This window comes from Stegostoma tigrinum, chromosome 7 (genome assembly GCF_030684315.1).
Source record: "Stegostoma tigrinum isolate sSteTig4 chromosome 7, sSteTig4.hap1, whole genome shotgun sequence".
NCBI classification, from domain to species: Eukaryota; Metazoa; Chordata; class Chondrichthyes; order Orectolobiformes; family Stegostomatidae; genus Stegostoma; species Stegostoma tigrinum.
The window spans coordinates 104,420,661-104,436,806 of record NC_081360.1 but is presented as its reverse complement, the minus strand read 5'-3'; the positions used below and the strand labels follow the sequence as shown (position 1 = coordinate 104,436,806).

Genomic DNA, 16,146 nt, shown 5'->3' with positions numbered 1-16,146 from the left:
TAGGTCAGTACAACATGTGGGCCAAAGGGCCTGTACAGTGCTGTACTATTCTATGTTCTATTGTTCCATCAGGTATGTTGTGAAAACTATATGTTTGTGTTTTTCTGATTTTTGATTGTGGCTGAAATTGCAATTTACATTGTTTGTTCAACTGGTGAGGGAAACAACTGCAGGCAATATATTAACACCCTCTATCCAGGGCCTAATGGCCTGCACCTGGCCTTATACAAGAATGGGCTGTAGGGGTAGTGGAGGCATTGGTCAGAATATTCCATCACTCACTGGATTCCAAGAAGATTCCAGCAGATTTGAATGCAACTAATCATGGAATCATAGAATTTCACAGTACAGAAGGAGGCCATTCAATCCATTGTGTCCGTATGAGCTCCTGAAAGAGCTCTCCAACTCAATCCACTCTCCAGCCCATCTCAATAGCCATTTAACTTCATGCCTTTCAAATATATACCCAGCTCTCTTTTGGAACCTCTGATGAAATTCACATCCACCATTCTCTGAGGCAGTGTGTTCCAAATCTTACACAACCTTCTGATTAAAGAATGGGAGGCGATGGCCAAATGGTATTATCAGCAGATTATTAATCCAGAGACGCAGATGACATTCTGGAGACCTGAGTTTGAATCCTGCCACAGCAAATGATGGAATTTGCATTCAATAAATATTAATCTATTGTTGATTGCCCAGAGAAAACCGAAAGCCAATCCATCCATATTTTTAACACTGATAAAGCTGTGTAATCAGGTGCTATCCTTTACTGCCACTCCTTACCTGTTCTGGCCTACATATGACTCCAGACCCGCAACAATATTGTTGACTCTACCTGCCCTCTGGGCAATTAGGGATGGGCAGTAAGTGCTGGCTTAGCCAGTGATGCCCTCATCCTGTGAACAAATAAATAAAAAGCTTCTCTTCTATTCCCTCCTAGCTCTGTTCCTGCCAGCCTTGAAAATATGCTGCCCCGTTCAAGAAGAGTTTGTGGTTTCAGCAAGGTAATGCATTATCATGGATTGAGGATTGATTACTGCACAGGAGATAACAGTTGTGATTAACAGGTCATTTTCTTGCTGGAAAGATGGAACTAGTGCAGTGTCACAAAGATTAGCCCTCGGGCATCAATTATTTGTTGTCTATATTGATGACTCGAAGGGGGAAAAGTGTAGTGTATTTCAGAATTGTTCTGAAGAAGGCTCACTGGACAGGAGTGATTAATTCTGCTTTCTCTTCACAGATGCTGCCAGACCTCCTGAGCTTTTCAGCAATTTCTGTTTAGGCTTCTGCTCACCTATCCTCTGTTTCATTTTCCAATAATTTAAAGTCTCTCGCCTTTGGTTACTGCTTCTCCTCTTGATGATGTTTAAGTTGGATTTATGACAAAACAGGAAATGGTCACAGAGAGAAGGCTCTGGCGTGGGCCAAAACATTGCTCCAAATGTATGTTGCCTTCCCTCATGTCCAAACTATTTAGAATTTGCCTGAATAGGTGCTTGGGCTAAAACACTGATATATATCTCTGGTTAAACTAACAAAGAAATTCTGAAGCAAAATATCAGATGTTGGAAGAAATTACCTTGTGAAATGTCCTTGTGAAATCAAATGCACACAGAGATATCTTTTCAGTATCCTGGAAGTAGCCATCTCAAAATGAAGTCAAAATGAAGATGGCGATATCATCCTTTTAGCACAGAGAGGTATAAATCCATTATAAAAGCTGTCAAAAGTATTCTCTTGTTACAGCCAGCAGGACTCTCCAATATAGAAATTGGGCCATGTAACACAACTCAATTTCCAATTGAAATATTTGTCTGTATTAGTTGGAGCATTCACCATAAGTTATGACCTGTTTCACCAGAGATGAATTAAGAGGTCTGTGTAAATTAAATCTTTTGTGGGTTCTAGTGGAGCAGGAATTTCCTTCTGGTGCTAACATATATGCTGTTATCCTAGGCCTGAAAGCAATAAGTGTTGGAGGTCACAGCGGGTCAAGTAACATTCATGGAGAGAAAGCAAGCTAACGTTTCAAATCTAGATGACTCTTTGTCAGAGCTGATGTGAAGTGTGGAGGGGACCTACCATAGGTCTCACAAACATCATGGTTGCAGTAACCTCATCATCCCATGCAGCTCACACTGCTGGTAACTACCCCAGAGCAATCCTGACGCCTCAGGCCAGCAACTGTATCAGAACGTCTACTTTACATCCCACAAATAGAGGTGGCTCAGTGGTTAGCGCTAGGGGCCTGGGTTCAATTCCAGTTTGCACATTCTCCCTGTGTCTGTGTGGGTTTCCTCTGGTTTCCTCTCACAGTCCAAAGATGTGCAGGTTAGGGTGGACTGGTCATGTTAATTTGCCCCATAATATCCAGGGATGTGTAGGTTAGTTAGAGTAGCCATGGAAAATGCAGGGTTACAGGGTTAGAGTAGCAGTTGAGTCTGGGCGGGATGGTCTTCTGAGAGTCAGTGTGGATTTGTTGGGCCAAATGCCTGTTTCCACACTGTAGGGATTCTATTCTTATTCTCATTCTACATTCAAACGGCATTAAAGTAGGCTGAACTGGATAACTAGCCACAGCACCCTTCCACTTTCTGTTGTACCCAAGGTTTGTACCTAGGTACTTACAATGATGTTTGGTTCTAGATGCAATGTGGCACCCAGTTAAAGAACAGGCATTACTAGACAGAAGAAAGGACATCCTGTCTCCTTATGTTGAGCATTACTGCAGAACTTCCAATATGATTCATCATGCATTTGAAACTTGAAGTGAGCAGAATAATATGAACTGCAAATGAATGTTCAGCACGCAGCCAAATTTTCCCTCCTGCCCCGGAGTAGGACGGTTCATGTATAGACAGTTTCCAGAACAGCCTGGCATTGTATATTCCAAGGCCACCATTTTAGTACTGTTGTCTTAAAAGAACAAGCAGGTTTTTATTTCTGCCTTTCTGAATTAAAAAAAAGTAGCTTATATTACCTTTTTGCAAGCTATGATTAGTTCTTCATGCTTAGCAATACAAGCAATATGTTGTGCAATTCCATTTTCCAGCACCAGCCCTCCACCCCCCAACCATTTCCAGCCACCCACCACACACCCATCCACCCCATCCCCCATCACCTGATTTAGTATAACACGAGGCAAAGGATAACAAGCATACACCCCCTTAAAGCCTTTTGCACACCTGGGCCTCTTGCCTCTATACCACCGAATAAAAGCATCGCACTCTCCTTCAGGATGGAGGTAGCGTCAGCCTAGAATTTTGTGCTCAGTCCTGTGTAGCTGACAGATGGCATTATAGTCTTGACTGCATGTCATCTTTGTGAGAAGCATTGTGAGATATCTGCTCATTTTGTAAATACAATACTAAGATTTTCAAATATGGAAATTGAACAGCAGAAAAATAATACCTACATACCTTCTTAAAAGATGTTTTTGTTTTCCAGTCTTTACACTTCTGCACAAGAATTGTTAACCAGGCAGTGTGGCATGCACAAAGATGGCAATTCAATGACTGCTATGACATTTAGCGACATGAACCACAGCTTTATATCTCGCCTGAGTGAGAACACTGTCTAATGTGTATCCTGTCAAATCTATGGTCTAGAAATTTTGCAAAGCGGTGGGAAGTATGTTGTAATACATTTAGTAATTTTAAGGCAATGTGCACAATGCCTGCAAGAAGTGATGCAAGGATTGAAATACTATACATCATGTGCAAAACTTAGTATGGAGCGAAAAATGTCACAATCTGACTCATAGCTCTTATCGTGCAAGTGTTACAGGAGTAGAATTGGGATTGGTAGTTTGTCTAGCATAGTTTCTTGCAGAATTCTTATCTCAACTGAATTTGCCATTTGGGAATCATGCATGTGTAACACTGATGTTTTAGTTGTGGTTCTGTTTATTCAAAAATAGATTTTTAGATTGAGATTTGTTTGAGATTTAGATGTTATTGTCACCGTAGAGGTGTACAGTGAAAAGTGTATAATGTCACTACATGTGGCGTCGCCTCAGGTATCAAAGTACCGATGTGCAAACTAGGAAGGGAAACAATGGTTGAAAACTTAAGCGTTACTTCCTAGAAACAGCAGAAAAAATGAAGAAATAAGACAATTGTTAACATTAAAGTCTTTTGTAGTCTGAATGAGGAAAATAAAGGAATAAGTTAAAAAGTTCATCAATCTTTGATGAGCTGCCGAGAGACCAGGCTGTGACTTACTGTGAGCTGCCAGAAGGCCAGGCAGAGATCTGCTGAGAGCCGCTGAGAGTCCAGGCTGAGAGCCACTGGGAGACCAGGCTGAGAGCTACCAAAGACCAGGCTGAGACCCACCACGAGCTGCCAGAAGACCAGGCTGTGAACCACCACAAACTGCCGAAAGACCAGGCTGAGAGATACTAGGAAAACAGCCAGAAACCCTCCACAGGCAAGTTGAACACCAAGATGGAGAAAACACCAGATAGTGGGATAAAAGGGGGAAAAAAAGAAGTAAACAAGAACGAAACAGAAGGAACAGAGGAACTCGGGTTCAAAAGTCCTCCTCCACTGCTATCTTGACCCCATGGTGTTCTTATTAAAATGGCTCAGTTGAGAGATATCATTTAAGCATTGAAGTGCCGATTATTTTATCCCTCTGCCTTGTACCACATACCAGATGCCAGTGAGAGAAGGATCGAGCTCCTGATATCACACCTTCATCAGTAAAAAAAATTGTTTGGCTCTGAGAATTAGGATATCTCTTTCTCCAATGTAGATAAGGAATACTGATGTAAGGACTTGGAAACAGACAGTCTTCCATCTCATAGCCAAAATTTTGCATTAGAACATAGAACATAGAAAAGTACAGCACAGTACAGGCCCTTCAGCCCACGATGTTGTGCCGTGGAATAATCCTAAACCAAAATTAAAATAACCTAACCTACATTCCCCTCAATGGAACGCTTTGCCTGCAACAGTAGTAGATTCGCCAACTTTAGGTACATTTAAGGCGTCATTGGATAAGCATATGGACGTACATGGAATAGTGTAGGTTAGATGGGCTTGAGTTCAGTACGACAGGTCGGCACAACATCGAGGGCTGAAGGGCCTGCACTGTACTGTAATGTTCTATGTTCTATAATTCACTGCTGTCCATGTGCATGTTCAGCAGTCGTTTAAATGTCACTAATGACTCCAATTCCACGACTACCACTGGCAAAGTATTTCACGCGCTCACAACTCTCTGCGTGAAGAACCTCCCTCTGCTGTCTCCTCGATACCTTCCTCCTAACACCTTAAAACTATGACCCCTCGTGGCAGTCAATCCTGCCCTGGGGAAAATTATTTTGTGACTTTTATTCATTGCCTGCTGTGACTCAGAATATCTACTCTGGTATGGCAGTCTCTGCTATATTTGCTGCAGAGAAAGACAGTCGGCTGAGCAAATACATGATCCGTTGGCCTGTTTTTTTTCTGTCTCTGGGCCCTCTTCTCAGTTATGTAGCGTTTTCTGTTTTTCACTCACCTCTCTCAGACGTTCAGGTTTCAGAGGTCAAAGCAGTCCCCCAGTTGTCAATGAAAATGTCTGGCATCTCGTTATCTCACTTGCAGGAGTATTTGTAATGAACGCGTTGAGGACATAATCTCAGAATAAAGTGTTGCACATTTAAGACAAATGGGGAGGAATTTCTTCTCTTTGAGAGTTGTTTCACCCGTGTGTATTGACTGTAAAAGTTACAAGCTGTTTTTGAGACATTGCCGCTTATTATGAAGAGTGTTTGACAAAATAACGTATCAATAAAGACATGTTTAATCACTAGTAGATTCAAAATTAATACAGTTTATTAAGCTAAAAGTACATGAGAAGCAACAGAATTTATACAAATTCTATTTTTCTTGAACAGAGCTTTTACAAATAAATAACTAGAAATGGCTTTTCAGGGATTTTATTGTAATTCCCAGTAGAAACCTTGCATTCAGATAAGCTGATCCTTGTCCTCCACCCTATTTTGTTTGGCATTATAGTCACCATATTTGGTTGAAGGATCTTTATCACAAAAAATTTTATGGCGAGTGGGACAAGTGAGGTGACAGATTGCTCACCCTCTCACCACCTCTATTGAATACAACAGATTATTTAAAAAGCCACGTCCAGTAAAATAGCATGCTGCAGACAAACTTTTCGAAGTGAGAGTGAAACTTGTGAGTCATAGAGAGACAGAGAGATACAGAAAAAGAGTGAGAGCAGTTTTAGCAGTGTCAATGCTCAATAGTGGCTGCTGATTGCACTGCAAATAGGTGACAGAAAAAGAGCAATGAATCCCAGACTAAAACAAGTTTGGAGCAGGAAGGGATTTTGGAGCACAGGTCAGGAAGTACAAAGGGGTGTCTGAAATTCATATAGCACCCCAAAAAGGACATACAGCTTTCCACCCACCTTTTCAACAATGATTTTTTTTTAAGAGCTGCCTTCTCAACTAACCGTGAGTCAACCAGATGGACACAGTGCCCAGTAAGAGAGAAAAGAAAGGGAAGAAAACAAAGGGATCGCTGATAGTGAACCAGGTGAGAAGTAAGTGCTCATTCGGTGCTAGCAGGAAGTATGAACGGTTGAAGAAGGGTTGGCTGTACTGGGAGTAACTGATAGAGAACATGACCTGAGAGTTTGGGGGGTGAGTAATGAACATGCAGGAAGGTTTTCACACTCTGAAATTGTTAAACACAATGTTGAGTCCCAGTATCTGTCAGGTACTTAGGCAGAAGATGAGGTGTTGTTCCTCCAGCTTACACTGAGCTTCGCTGGAGCTCATCAATAGGCCTGAGGCTGAAATGTTGGCATGGAAACCTGGTGGTGTGTTGAAGTGGCAGACACTAAAATCTCAAGGAAATTTTACAGATTGGATATCTATAGCAGGTGGTGAGGGAACCAACAAGAGGGGAAAATGTACCTGACCTCATCCTTACCAATCTGCCAGCTGCAGATGCATCTGTCCATGACAGTATTGGTAACAGTGACCATCGCACAGTCCTTGTGGAGACAAGTCCCACCTTCACATTGAGAACAACCTCCATCGTGTTGTGTGGCACTATCCCCGTGCTCAATGGGACAGACTTCACACAGATTGAGCAACTCAAGACTGGGCTTTGATGAGGCGCTGCAGGCCATCAACAGCAGCAGAATTGTACTCCAGTACAGCCTGTAACCTCATGGCTTGACATATTCCCCACTCAGCCATTTCCATCAGGACAGGGGGTCAACCCTGGTTCAATGGAGAGTGCAGGAGGGCATGCCAGGAGCAGCACCAGGCTTACCTGAAGGTGAGGTACCGACCTGGTGAGGCCACCAAACAGGACTACTTGCCAAATAGCGAAAGCATTAAGTGATAGAGAGAGCTAAGCGATCCCACAACCAATGGGTCAGATCTAAGCTCTGCAGTCCTGCCACATCCAGGTGTGAATGGTGGTGGACAATTGAACAACTCACTAGAGAAGGAGGCTGCACAAATAGCCCCATCCTCAATGATGGAAGAGCCCAAAGCATCAGTGCAAAAGATAAGGCTGAAGCATTTGCTGCAATTTTCAGCCTGAAGTGCCAATCCACCTCGGTGTTCTCTAGTGGTCCCCAGCGTCACAGATACCAGTCTACAGCCAATTCAACTGACTCCACGTGATATCAAGAAACAGCTGGAGACACTGGGTACTGCAAAGGCTGTGGGCCCTGACAACATTCCGGCAATAGTACTGAAGGCTCGTGCTCCAGAACTTGCCGCTCCCCTAGCCAAGCTGTTCCAGTGCAGTTGCAACACTGGGAGCTACCCGACACTAAGGTCGGTGGATTTGTGGATAGTGACGAAGGATGCTGTAGGTTGCAGAGAGACATAGATAAGCTGCAGAGCTGGGCTGAGAGGTGGCAAATGGAGTTTAATGCAGACAAGTGTGAGGTGATGCACTTTGGTAGGAGTAACCGGAATGCAAAGTACTGGGCTAATGGTAAGATTCTTGGTAGTGTAGATGAGCAGAGAGATCTCGGTGTCCATGTACACAGATCCTTGAAAGTTTCCACCCAGGTTGACAGGGCTGTTAAGAAGGCATACAGTGTTTTAGCTTTTATTAATAGAGGGATCGAGTTCCGGAACCAAGAGGTTATGGTGAAGCTGTACAAAACTCTGGTGCGGCCGCACTTGGAGTATTGCATACAGTTCTGGTCACCGCATTATAAGAAGGATGTGGAAGCTTTGGAAAGGGTGCAGAGGAGATTTACTAGGATGTTGCCTGGTATGGAGGGAAGGTCTTACGAAGAAAGGCTGAGGGGCGTGAGGCTGTTTTCATTTGAGAGAAGAAAGTTGAGAGGTGACTTAATTAACATATAAAATAATCAGAGGGTTAGATAGGGTGGATAGGGAGAGCCTTTTTCCTAGGATGGTGACGGCAAGCATGAGGGGGCATAGCTTTAAATTGAGGGGTGAAAGATATAGGAGAGATGTCAGAGGTAGTTTCTTTACTCAGAGAGTAGTAAGGGAATGGAATGCTTTGCCTGCAACGGTAGTAGATTCGCCAACTTTAGGTACATTTAAGTCGTCATTGGATAAGCATATGGATGTACATGGAATAGTGTAGGTTAGATGGGCTTGAGATCGGTATGACAGGTCGGCACAACATCGAGGGCTGAAGGGCCTGTACTGTGCTGTAATGTTCTATGTTCTATGTTCTATGTTCACACGAATGCCAGGCTATGACCATCACCAATAAGAGACAATCTAACCACCGTCCCTTGACATTCAATGGTGTTACCATCACTGAATCCCCCACTGTCAACATCCTGGGGGTTACCATTGACCAGAAACTCAACTGGACTCACCACATTAACACAGTGGCCACAAGAGCAGGCCGGAAGCTGGGAGTACTACAGTCACTGGTGGATAGGGATGGTTAAGACCTTCTTTCAAGGAAGAAGCAGAGAGCAGTAAGACCATTCTGATAGAGGATGAGTGTGTAAATGGGTGCAGAGTGAAGAGGAGGTGACTGTAGCCTGCAAGCAGGAAATTCTGAAACCAATGTAAATATCTGAAGAATCGTGAATCTAAGTGGGAAGAACTGAAAACGGGAGGAGAAAAAAGCAAGACAGGATAGGACGAGATAAGCCCCATGGGACGGGAAGAGTCTGAAACAATAGGTTTCCCCAGGCTTTCCTGTTTGTGGATTTTGAGAAGAACATCAAAGTGAGCTGGGCAGGGCTGGAGTCTGTGATGGGAAATCCCAGTGGGGGAGATCCCCAGATGAGGTGAGGTTAGTGACAGTTGCGGAAGCAATAGCCTGATATTATGATGTGGTCGATGTGATATTTGATTCAACTGGCATGTGAACAAGTTCAATTGCACGATAAGAATTTATTTTTTAAATAACATTCAGGCTGTCATTTTTAACAGTTACCCACTTACACTATTGGGGGGATCAAGGCAGGACCAATTGAGTGGGAACAGATTAACCTGTGATATTAGTGTGCACTGCCTGCTGAAAATATGCTCATGGGAGGATAGAGTTGGGATCACCATAATCCTGCCACTAAAGAGTCTATATGTTGACTGAAATTAATTCTGAGACGGGTGTAGATCTCTCACATGATGTTTCACTTGGGACAAAGATGCCTTTTGAACCCATGAGTTTGATCAGGTTATGCCTGAATTTCACCCCAATGAATGCATACAGGATTGGATTCATGCAACTGTGCAGAAATCCCAAGATTTGAGTTGCAGACAAAGCCTGGTCAATGTAATTGCGCATGTTACAAGTCTGAGCAATGAGTTTACCCCTCATCAGTGTGTCAATGAACACAGTAATATTGTGTGGGAACCAACAAATGACAAAAGCCAACACCACCACGATGATAACTTTCATGGCTTTATGTTTCTGGAATCCCTTTGTTTGATACAGTTTCTGGATTATCACACTGTAGCAGAAAACCATGACAGCCAATGGAATGAGAAATCCAATTAAATGCCGCAAAAGTCTAGTGATCACTCTCCATTTTTCAGCCGATTCACCATCAAGTAGCTCATAGCATAGATTTCTGTTCAAATCCTCTAGATGGTATTCACCTTTGTACAGAATAGGCAAAGACAAGACAGTAGCCCCCACCCAAACTGCAGCACAGACAAACTTAATTATTAACGGATTCAGCTGCTTGTGGGCCTGCGTCGCGTAGATGATGGACAGAAAACGATCAATACTGATACAAACCAGCAATAAAATCCCACTGTAGAAGTTAATCTCCTGTAACATGCTGATAATTTTACACATGGCATCACCAAACACCCAGCCAGATACAGCATCCACTGCCCAAAAAGGCAGGGTCACAGCAAAGAGCAGATCAGCCACTGCCAGATGCAGCAGGTAGGTGTCTGTGGATGATAAGGCATTTCGATTATGAAGTAGGACAGTCATTACAATCATGTTCCCTGTGACAGCGAGGAAGCACACCAGGCTATTGACAATGGCAATTATAATGTTGTTTGAATGACTGTTAATGAATGGATGACAAGGTGACTCATAAGGACCAAAAGTGTAGTTCTCAAAATCAGTGTAGTTTTCGAAAAAATCAGGCAGATCATCAATCTTTATCTTTATTGCCTCCATTTTCTGAAAGAAATGTAGATTTGTAAATGATAAGAAAGTCAGATGATGACTTATGATTTTGACAGTTATTACACGCAGATATACTCAGTATTGGGAGACATATTGCAAATAAGTATTTCAGAATCATAGAGATTGTAAGAGCTGCAGATGCTGGAGTCAGAGATAACACAGTGTGGAGCTGGAGGAACACAGCAGGCCAGGCAGCATCAGAGGAGCAGGAAGGCTGACGTTTCAGGTCGGGATCCTTCTTCAGAAATGGTGGGGATGATGGGGAAGGGAACTCAGAAATAAATAGAGGAGGGATGGGGCTGGGGAAGGTAGGTGGGATGGCACCATACCACCTACCTTACCCAGCACCATCCCTCTTCTATTTATTTATTTCCTCCCCATTTCTGAAGAGTCCTGACCCGAATCAACTGATGCTGCCTGGCCTGCTCTGTTCCTCCAGCTCCACACTGTGTTATTTCAGAATCATCTCAGGAGCACAAAAGCTGACATTTCGGGAGGGTCTAGGCCTGAAACGTCAGCTTTTGTGCTCCTGAGATGCTGCTTGGCCTGCTGTGTTCATCCAGCCTCACACTTTGTTATCTTGGATTCTCCAGCATCTGCAGTTCCCATTATCTCTAATTTCAGAATCATATCTGTTTTATGGCAACCACATAGAATCATTGAATGGCTACAGAGAGATCTGCAGTCAGGGATGGTGTGGGGGAATTGGCCCCTCCTACTCCTCTCAAGGCATGTCATTCACAGAAAATACCACTCACAAAGCCACTGCATCATAGCATGAAGCATCCTCCAGAACTTTCTGGAAAAACTTTTGAGATAGTTTATCTTTCCAGAATAATTTAAAGTAAACTGGGCACTCTTCATACACAAAGGAGGTAGTGGTTTTACTGATTTTCAAGTTTGAGTAATATGCAATGAGATTTGATCTGATCATGACGTCCTGCACTAGATGATAAATTTGATGCACTCAATTTCTGTGTCAAAGCTCTAAGTAGCAAATTGTTTAGGCCCTATTTACAATTTGGTCGTGAAGCCAATCTAATTGTGCAAGGAAATCTCTGGTCGATTAACATCTACAGCTCTCACAGCCATGAATGCCACTATATTAGGGTGACAAAACACAGACTGTCTATCCGTTTTGTGGAAAACCTTCATTGTGTCCATAAAAATGACCTTGAGCTACCCTTTGCCTACCACTTCGACAATCTGCCATGGTTTCCATTTCAACATTTCTGACTCAGGCCTGCTGCAGTTCTCCAGTGAGGCTCTGTGCAAGCTAGAAGAATGGCATCTCATCTTCCACTTGGGGACCATATGACCTTCTCTACTCATGAGCAATCAATAATTTTGGAGCCTGAACACCTTCTTCATGCCTTTTACCCAACCCCACTTCCAGGGCCTGCCATAACATGGATTTCTTTCGCCCTGCCCAAGCCATTTTTCAACTACTGACAACTTCTATTGTCACCTATCCAGCTTCTCTGCATCCCTGGCTTATTATCAACAATCCCTTTGTCGGCCTATTCTCTCTCTGTCTCTGTCTCTCTTTCTCTCATTCTCTCTCTCTCTCTCTCTTTCTCTTGTCTCTCTCTCTCTCTTTCTCTCTGGGCTCTCTGCCCCCTACTCCCTTTCATCAGCACAAATAGAACCTTTTCCTAGCTGCTACCAGCTCTGGAGCAGAGTCACAGGACTCGAAACATTAATTATGTCTTCTGTCCACAGGTACTCACAGACTTGCTAATTTTCTCCCTTTCATCAGCACAAATAGAACCTTTTCCTAGCTGCTACCAGCTCTGGAGCAGAGTCACAGGACTCGAAACATTAATTATGTCTTCTGTCCACAGGTACTCACAGACTTGCTAATTTTCTCCAGCTATTTTTTTGTTTGCATTTGTTTCTTACGTTCCTACGTAAGACTGGAGGCAGATTTGACCAGCAGGAAGGTTGCAGACACACTGTAAACTGCATTTTACAAGCCTGTTCAAATCTGCTAGCAGGAGCATGTAAAGTCTACAGACAGATCGTTTCTGCTTCCATCATCTTCGTGGTTAACAAGGTCATTGCTGCTGATTGCATAAAAAATTCTTCCTCACAAAGCCCATGTTTTCTTTGTTAGAATCTTTAAACCTGCGTCTTGTAGGCCTTGGACAATCAGCTTTTTCTTGCTGATGTTGTCCAAACCTGTCATGATCCAGTGCACCTTTATCAATGCCTGCGTTGCTTCAAGGAACATAAGCTTGGCTTTTCTAAACTAACTCCCACTCATCCCTGGAACCATTCTGGTAAATCTCCTCTGTGCCCTCTTAAAGACCCCCAGTCTTCTTAAAATATGGTAATCAGAATTTCTGGAAAGATGTCACCTCCAACTTCTCTATCTGAAATCCTATCCTTGTACTCTTTCATCCCTTGCGCTCCCCAGGTACAACTCTACCACATTAAAAATTAACCCCAATTCTTTACCAGCCTTTCCCCACTTCCCTACAACTTACTTAGGTGCAGGCACACAGCAGGTCCTGCTTAAAACCATCCAACTATGGATGTTCCCCAATTTTGTGGGTGAGCTTTACCAGCTCAGAGTTAAATTCCATCCTTATACATTTGACAGAGTGATCTGATTTCCAACGTCATGCCAACATATCTCATCATAGTAAGCTAAAGAATCTATTTAATAAAGTCAGCTCAATTAAATTTGTAATTAAATCTACATACCTTCTCAAGGAAAGATCAATTTTGCCCATCTGGCGATATGTTGAGAAAATTGTCTTCTTGACCATATAGCATACTTGATGCAAGTAAGCTCACTCAGTGCATCTAAAGAAGGTTCCCGACCCAAACGTCAGCTTCCCTGCTCCTTTGATGCTGCCTGGCCTTCTGTGTTCTTCCAGCTCCACACTGTGTTGTCTCTGACTCCAGCATCAGCAGTTCCTATTATCTCTGAGCTCACTCAGTGGTTTAGTGATGTGATATTTCTGCAGAACAAGAGAACTGTCAAGTATGCAAAGTTAAACAGAATTGGGTGTTCCTTGAAGGGTGAAGTGTTGCAATATATTAAGTAATTTAAAGTAGGAATTGAAAAAAAAAACAAACAAGAAGTAGCAAACTAAAACTGGACAAATTGCCATAACATTTGTAACATCACATTTAGCAGAACTGGGGCTAAATGTTTCCATGTTTTGGCGAAAGGACGATTTTGAAAATTTTCGAAAAAAGTTTCCCCCTGACAGCATTAGTCACCTCACTCACAGAATTCCTCCCTGCTCACCTCATTAAGTACACATCCAGTAAAGGTGGAATTCTTCCACCTGCCAATTATTTCACTTTCTGGCATTCACTCCAAGACCCATATTTAAGCTTTAGCTACGCACAGTTCAAATGCTACAGGGTGCGAATTGCTCTTTCATGGTGTTGCTGCACACTTTGTGAAATGTTGTTATACATTCTTTAAAGGCCATGTCTGAGAGAGGCACACTGACATCCTGTTTCATCAAAAAGGACCTGCAGGTCCTGGTGGATGACACAGTGGACAGGAGGGCTGTCCTCTTCTCCAGGGCTCCCAGAAGAGACCCTGGCACCAAACCTGCCAGTTGCCATCCAGATCAGTGTGATGCCCATAGTCCAGCCAAATGTGTAGCAGTGTCACAAGAAGAATAATGACCTTTTGTGCCCTGCAATGGTAAGCGCCAGCATTTTCTTTCTGCTTTTTCTCATTCATTCTAACCTGCTACTGCACCTTTCTCCAACCAAAGCTCATGGTCTGCTGCTGTCACTACTGCATGCTACATCTTCCCTCACTGACCCTCACACATCCCATTCCGAGAAACTGCTAACCTTCACTGCCCTGTGTGCTTCCTACGCATTCACGTGGATGCTTCTCCAGCAGTTGATTGATTAATTGATTGATTTATCATCACAAGTACTGAAGTACAGTTTACAAGCAGTACAGGTGGATCATAGTAAGCAAGGATGTACAGATCAGAAAGATTTAGACAGAGGCATACAGGTTACATTGCGCAGGGACAAAAATAGAATTTGCTGGAAGCTCAGCAGGTCTGGCAGCATATCTGAAGAAAAGATCAGAGTTAATGTTTCGGGTCTGATGGTCCTTCCAAATAACCGGACCTGAAACATTAACTCTGATCTTTTCTTCAGAGATGCTGCCAGACCTGCTGAGCTTCCAGCAACTTCTATTTTTGTTCCTGATTTACAGCTTCTGCAGTTTTTTTGGTTTCAACATTGCGCAGGGCGTGCACTAGGCGAGATCAATGTTAACAAGATCGGCAAGTTCTGAAGAAGAACCATACTGAACTTAAAACCTGAGCTCTGTTTTTCTCTCCACAAATGCTACTGAGTTTCTCAAGCACTTTTGATTTTACTTCACTACCTGTCCTACGCCTGCACTAACTCTTGCAGCCATTTTCGTTTCACTCAATTCCTGACCTGTTTCATTGCAGGAGAAAACAGCCCACAATATGACTGAAAAGGGAAAGAGGATAGCAGGGTGATCAACATTCACCTGTCACTGCCTGCTTGGAGAAGATTCTTGAATTAGTGCAGAGGATACATACCTCTCAGTGGGGACATCAAGACATTTGGATTATTAATTCGGATTATTCCTCGGCACAGCATCATGGGCCAAAGGGCCTGTACTGTGCTGTACTTTTCTATGTTCTATGTTCTACATCCATGCCATAGCTGCCATTCAAGATATATCATAATGTGCAAAACTGCTCCTCCATTCCCACCAGAATTCATTCCCTCTTTTATCTTCTGTAGGCACCTCAGCACTCACACAGCCTCTACCTGCAGGAACCAGCCGCCCAAAAATCAGCTCCTCCTGAACCTCCAAGGAAAACATCACAAATCCATCAGAGGATGCCTGCAAAGCTTTCTCCTACACCCCTTCACTAGCTCAGATACTTTCGCCTTGTGACCTCCTGAGCAAGAGTACAGTTGGGAGCATCCTGGTTTTTCTCCTCCAAATGCCCTAAACAGGAATGTTGACCTGCCAATCCTGTACATCTTTCAGTGAACTCTTAGTCATAACAATTATATCATATTGTGACATGCCCCAAACTATATCCTCAGCAAGGTCCTTACATAAAATAACCATGCTAAAAGCATAACAAAGTGTGGAGCTGGATGAACACAGCAAGCTTTTGTGCTCCTGAGATGCTGCTTGGCCTGCTGTGTTCATCCAGCTTCACACTTTGTTATTCACACTCCCAGCCTGATTGTTAGCAACTCCTTACTCTCTCTTTGGTCTCTATCCTATCATTTACTCCCTACCTCACCCACCTCCCTATTTGCTGCATATAAACTGACGTTTTCCCAGCCACCATCAGCTCTGAGGATGGGGCACTGGACCCAAAATGTTAACTCTGTTTCCTCCTCCACAGATGCTGCCAGACCTGCTGAGCTTTTCCAGCAACTTCTGTTTTTGTTCCTGATTTACAGCATCCGCAGTTCTTTTGGATTTTATGTTTATTCAGAGACCCAGTGCAGGAATAATGAGCCGTGT

At 43.2% G+C, this 16,146-nt stretch overlaps 2 protein-coding genes across 9 annotated transcripts in view; both read right to left on the bottom strand.

The window, feature by feature from the left end:
• The window catches only part of LOC125453811 (C-X-C chemokine receptor type 2-like), a 117,198-nt gene extending 113,629 nt beyond the window's left edge, over nt 1-3,569 (bottom strand). For all 7 annotated transcript variants that reach the window (XR_009445975.1, XR_009445974.1, XR_009445973.1 and 4 more), the window contains exon 1: nt 3,426-3,569. The gene's annotated coding sequence lies outside the window, so the exon portion shown is untranslated. The remainder of the gene's footprint in view (nt 1-3,425) is intronic.
• Nucleotides 3,570-8,179: 4,610 nt separating this feature from the next.
• Nucleotides 8,180-14,701, bottom strand: LOC125453812 (C-X-C chemokine receptor type 2-like). Of its 2 annotated transcripts, none has more exons than XM_048533789.2 (3): nt 14,457-14,701; nt 13,338-13,613; nt 8,180-10,622 (listed from the first exon to the last, which is right to left on the bottom strand). In XM_048533789.2, the coding sequence occupies exon 3, from the start codon at nt 10,617-10,619 to the stop codon at nt 9,558-9,560; it is 1,062 nt and encodes a 353-aa protein (XP_048389746.1). In that variant the 5' UTR covers nt 10,620-10,622; nt 13,338-13,613; nt 14,457-14,701; the 3' UTR covers nt 8,180-9,557. The 2 variants fall into 2 exon arrangements, with proteins under 2 accessions (XP_048389746.1, XP_048389747.1); XM_048533790.2 differs by having other exon boundaries at nt 13,338-13,597.
• Nucleotides 14,702-16,146: the final 1,445 nt, after the last annotated feature.

What these genes read in the sequence shown, in the direction of transcription:
- LOC125453812 (XM_048533789.2), bottom strand. Translation starts at nt 10,619, where the DNA reads ATGGAGGCAATAAAGATAAAGATTGATGATCTGCCTGATTTTTTCGAA.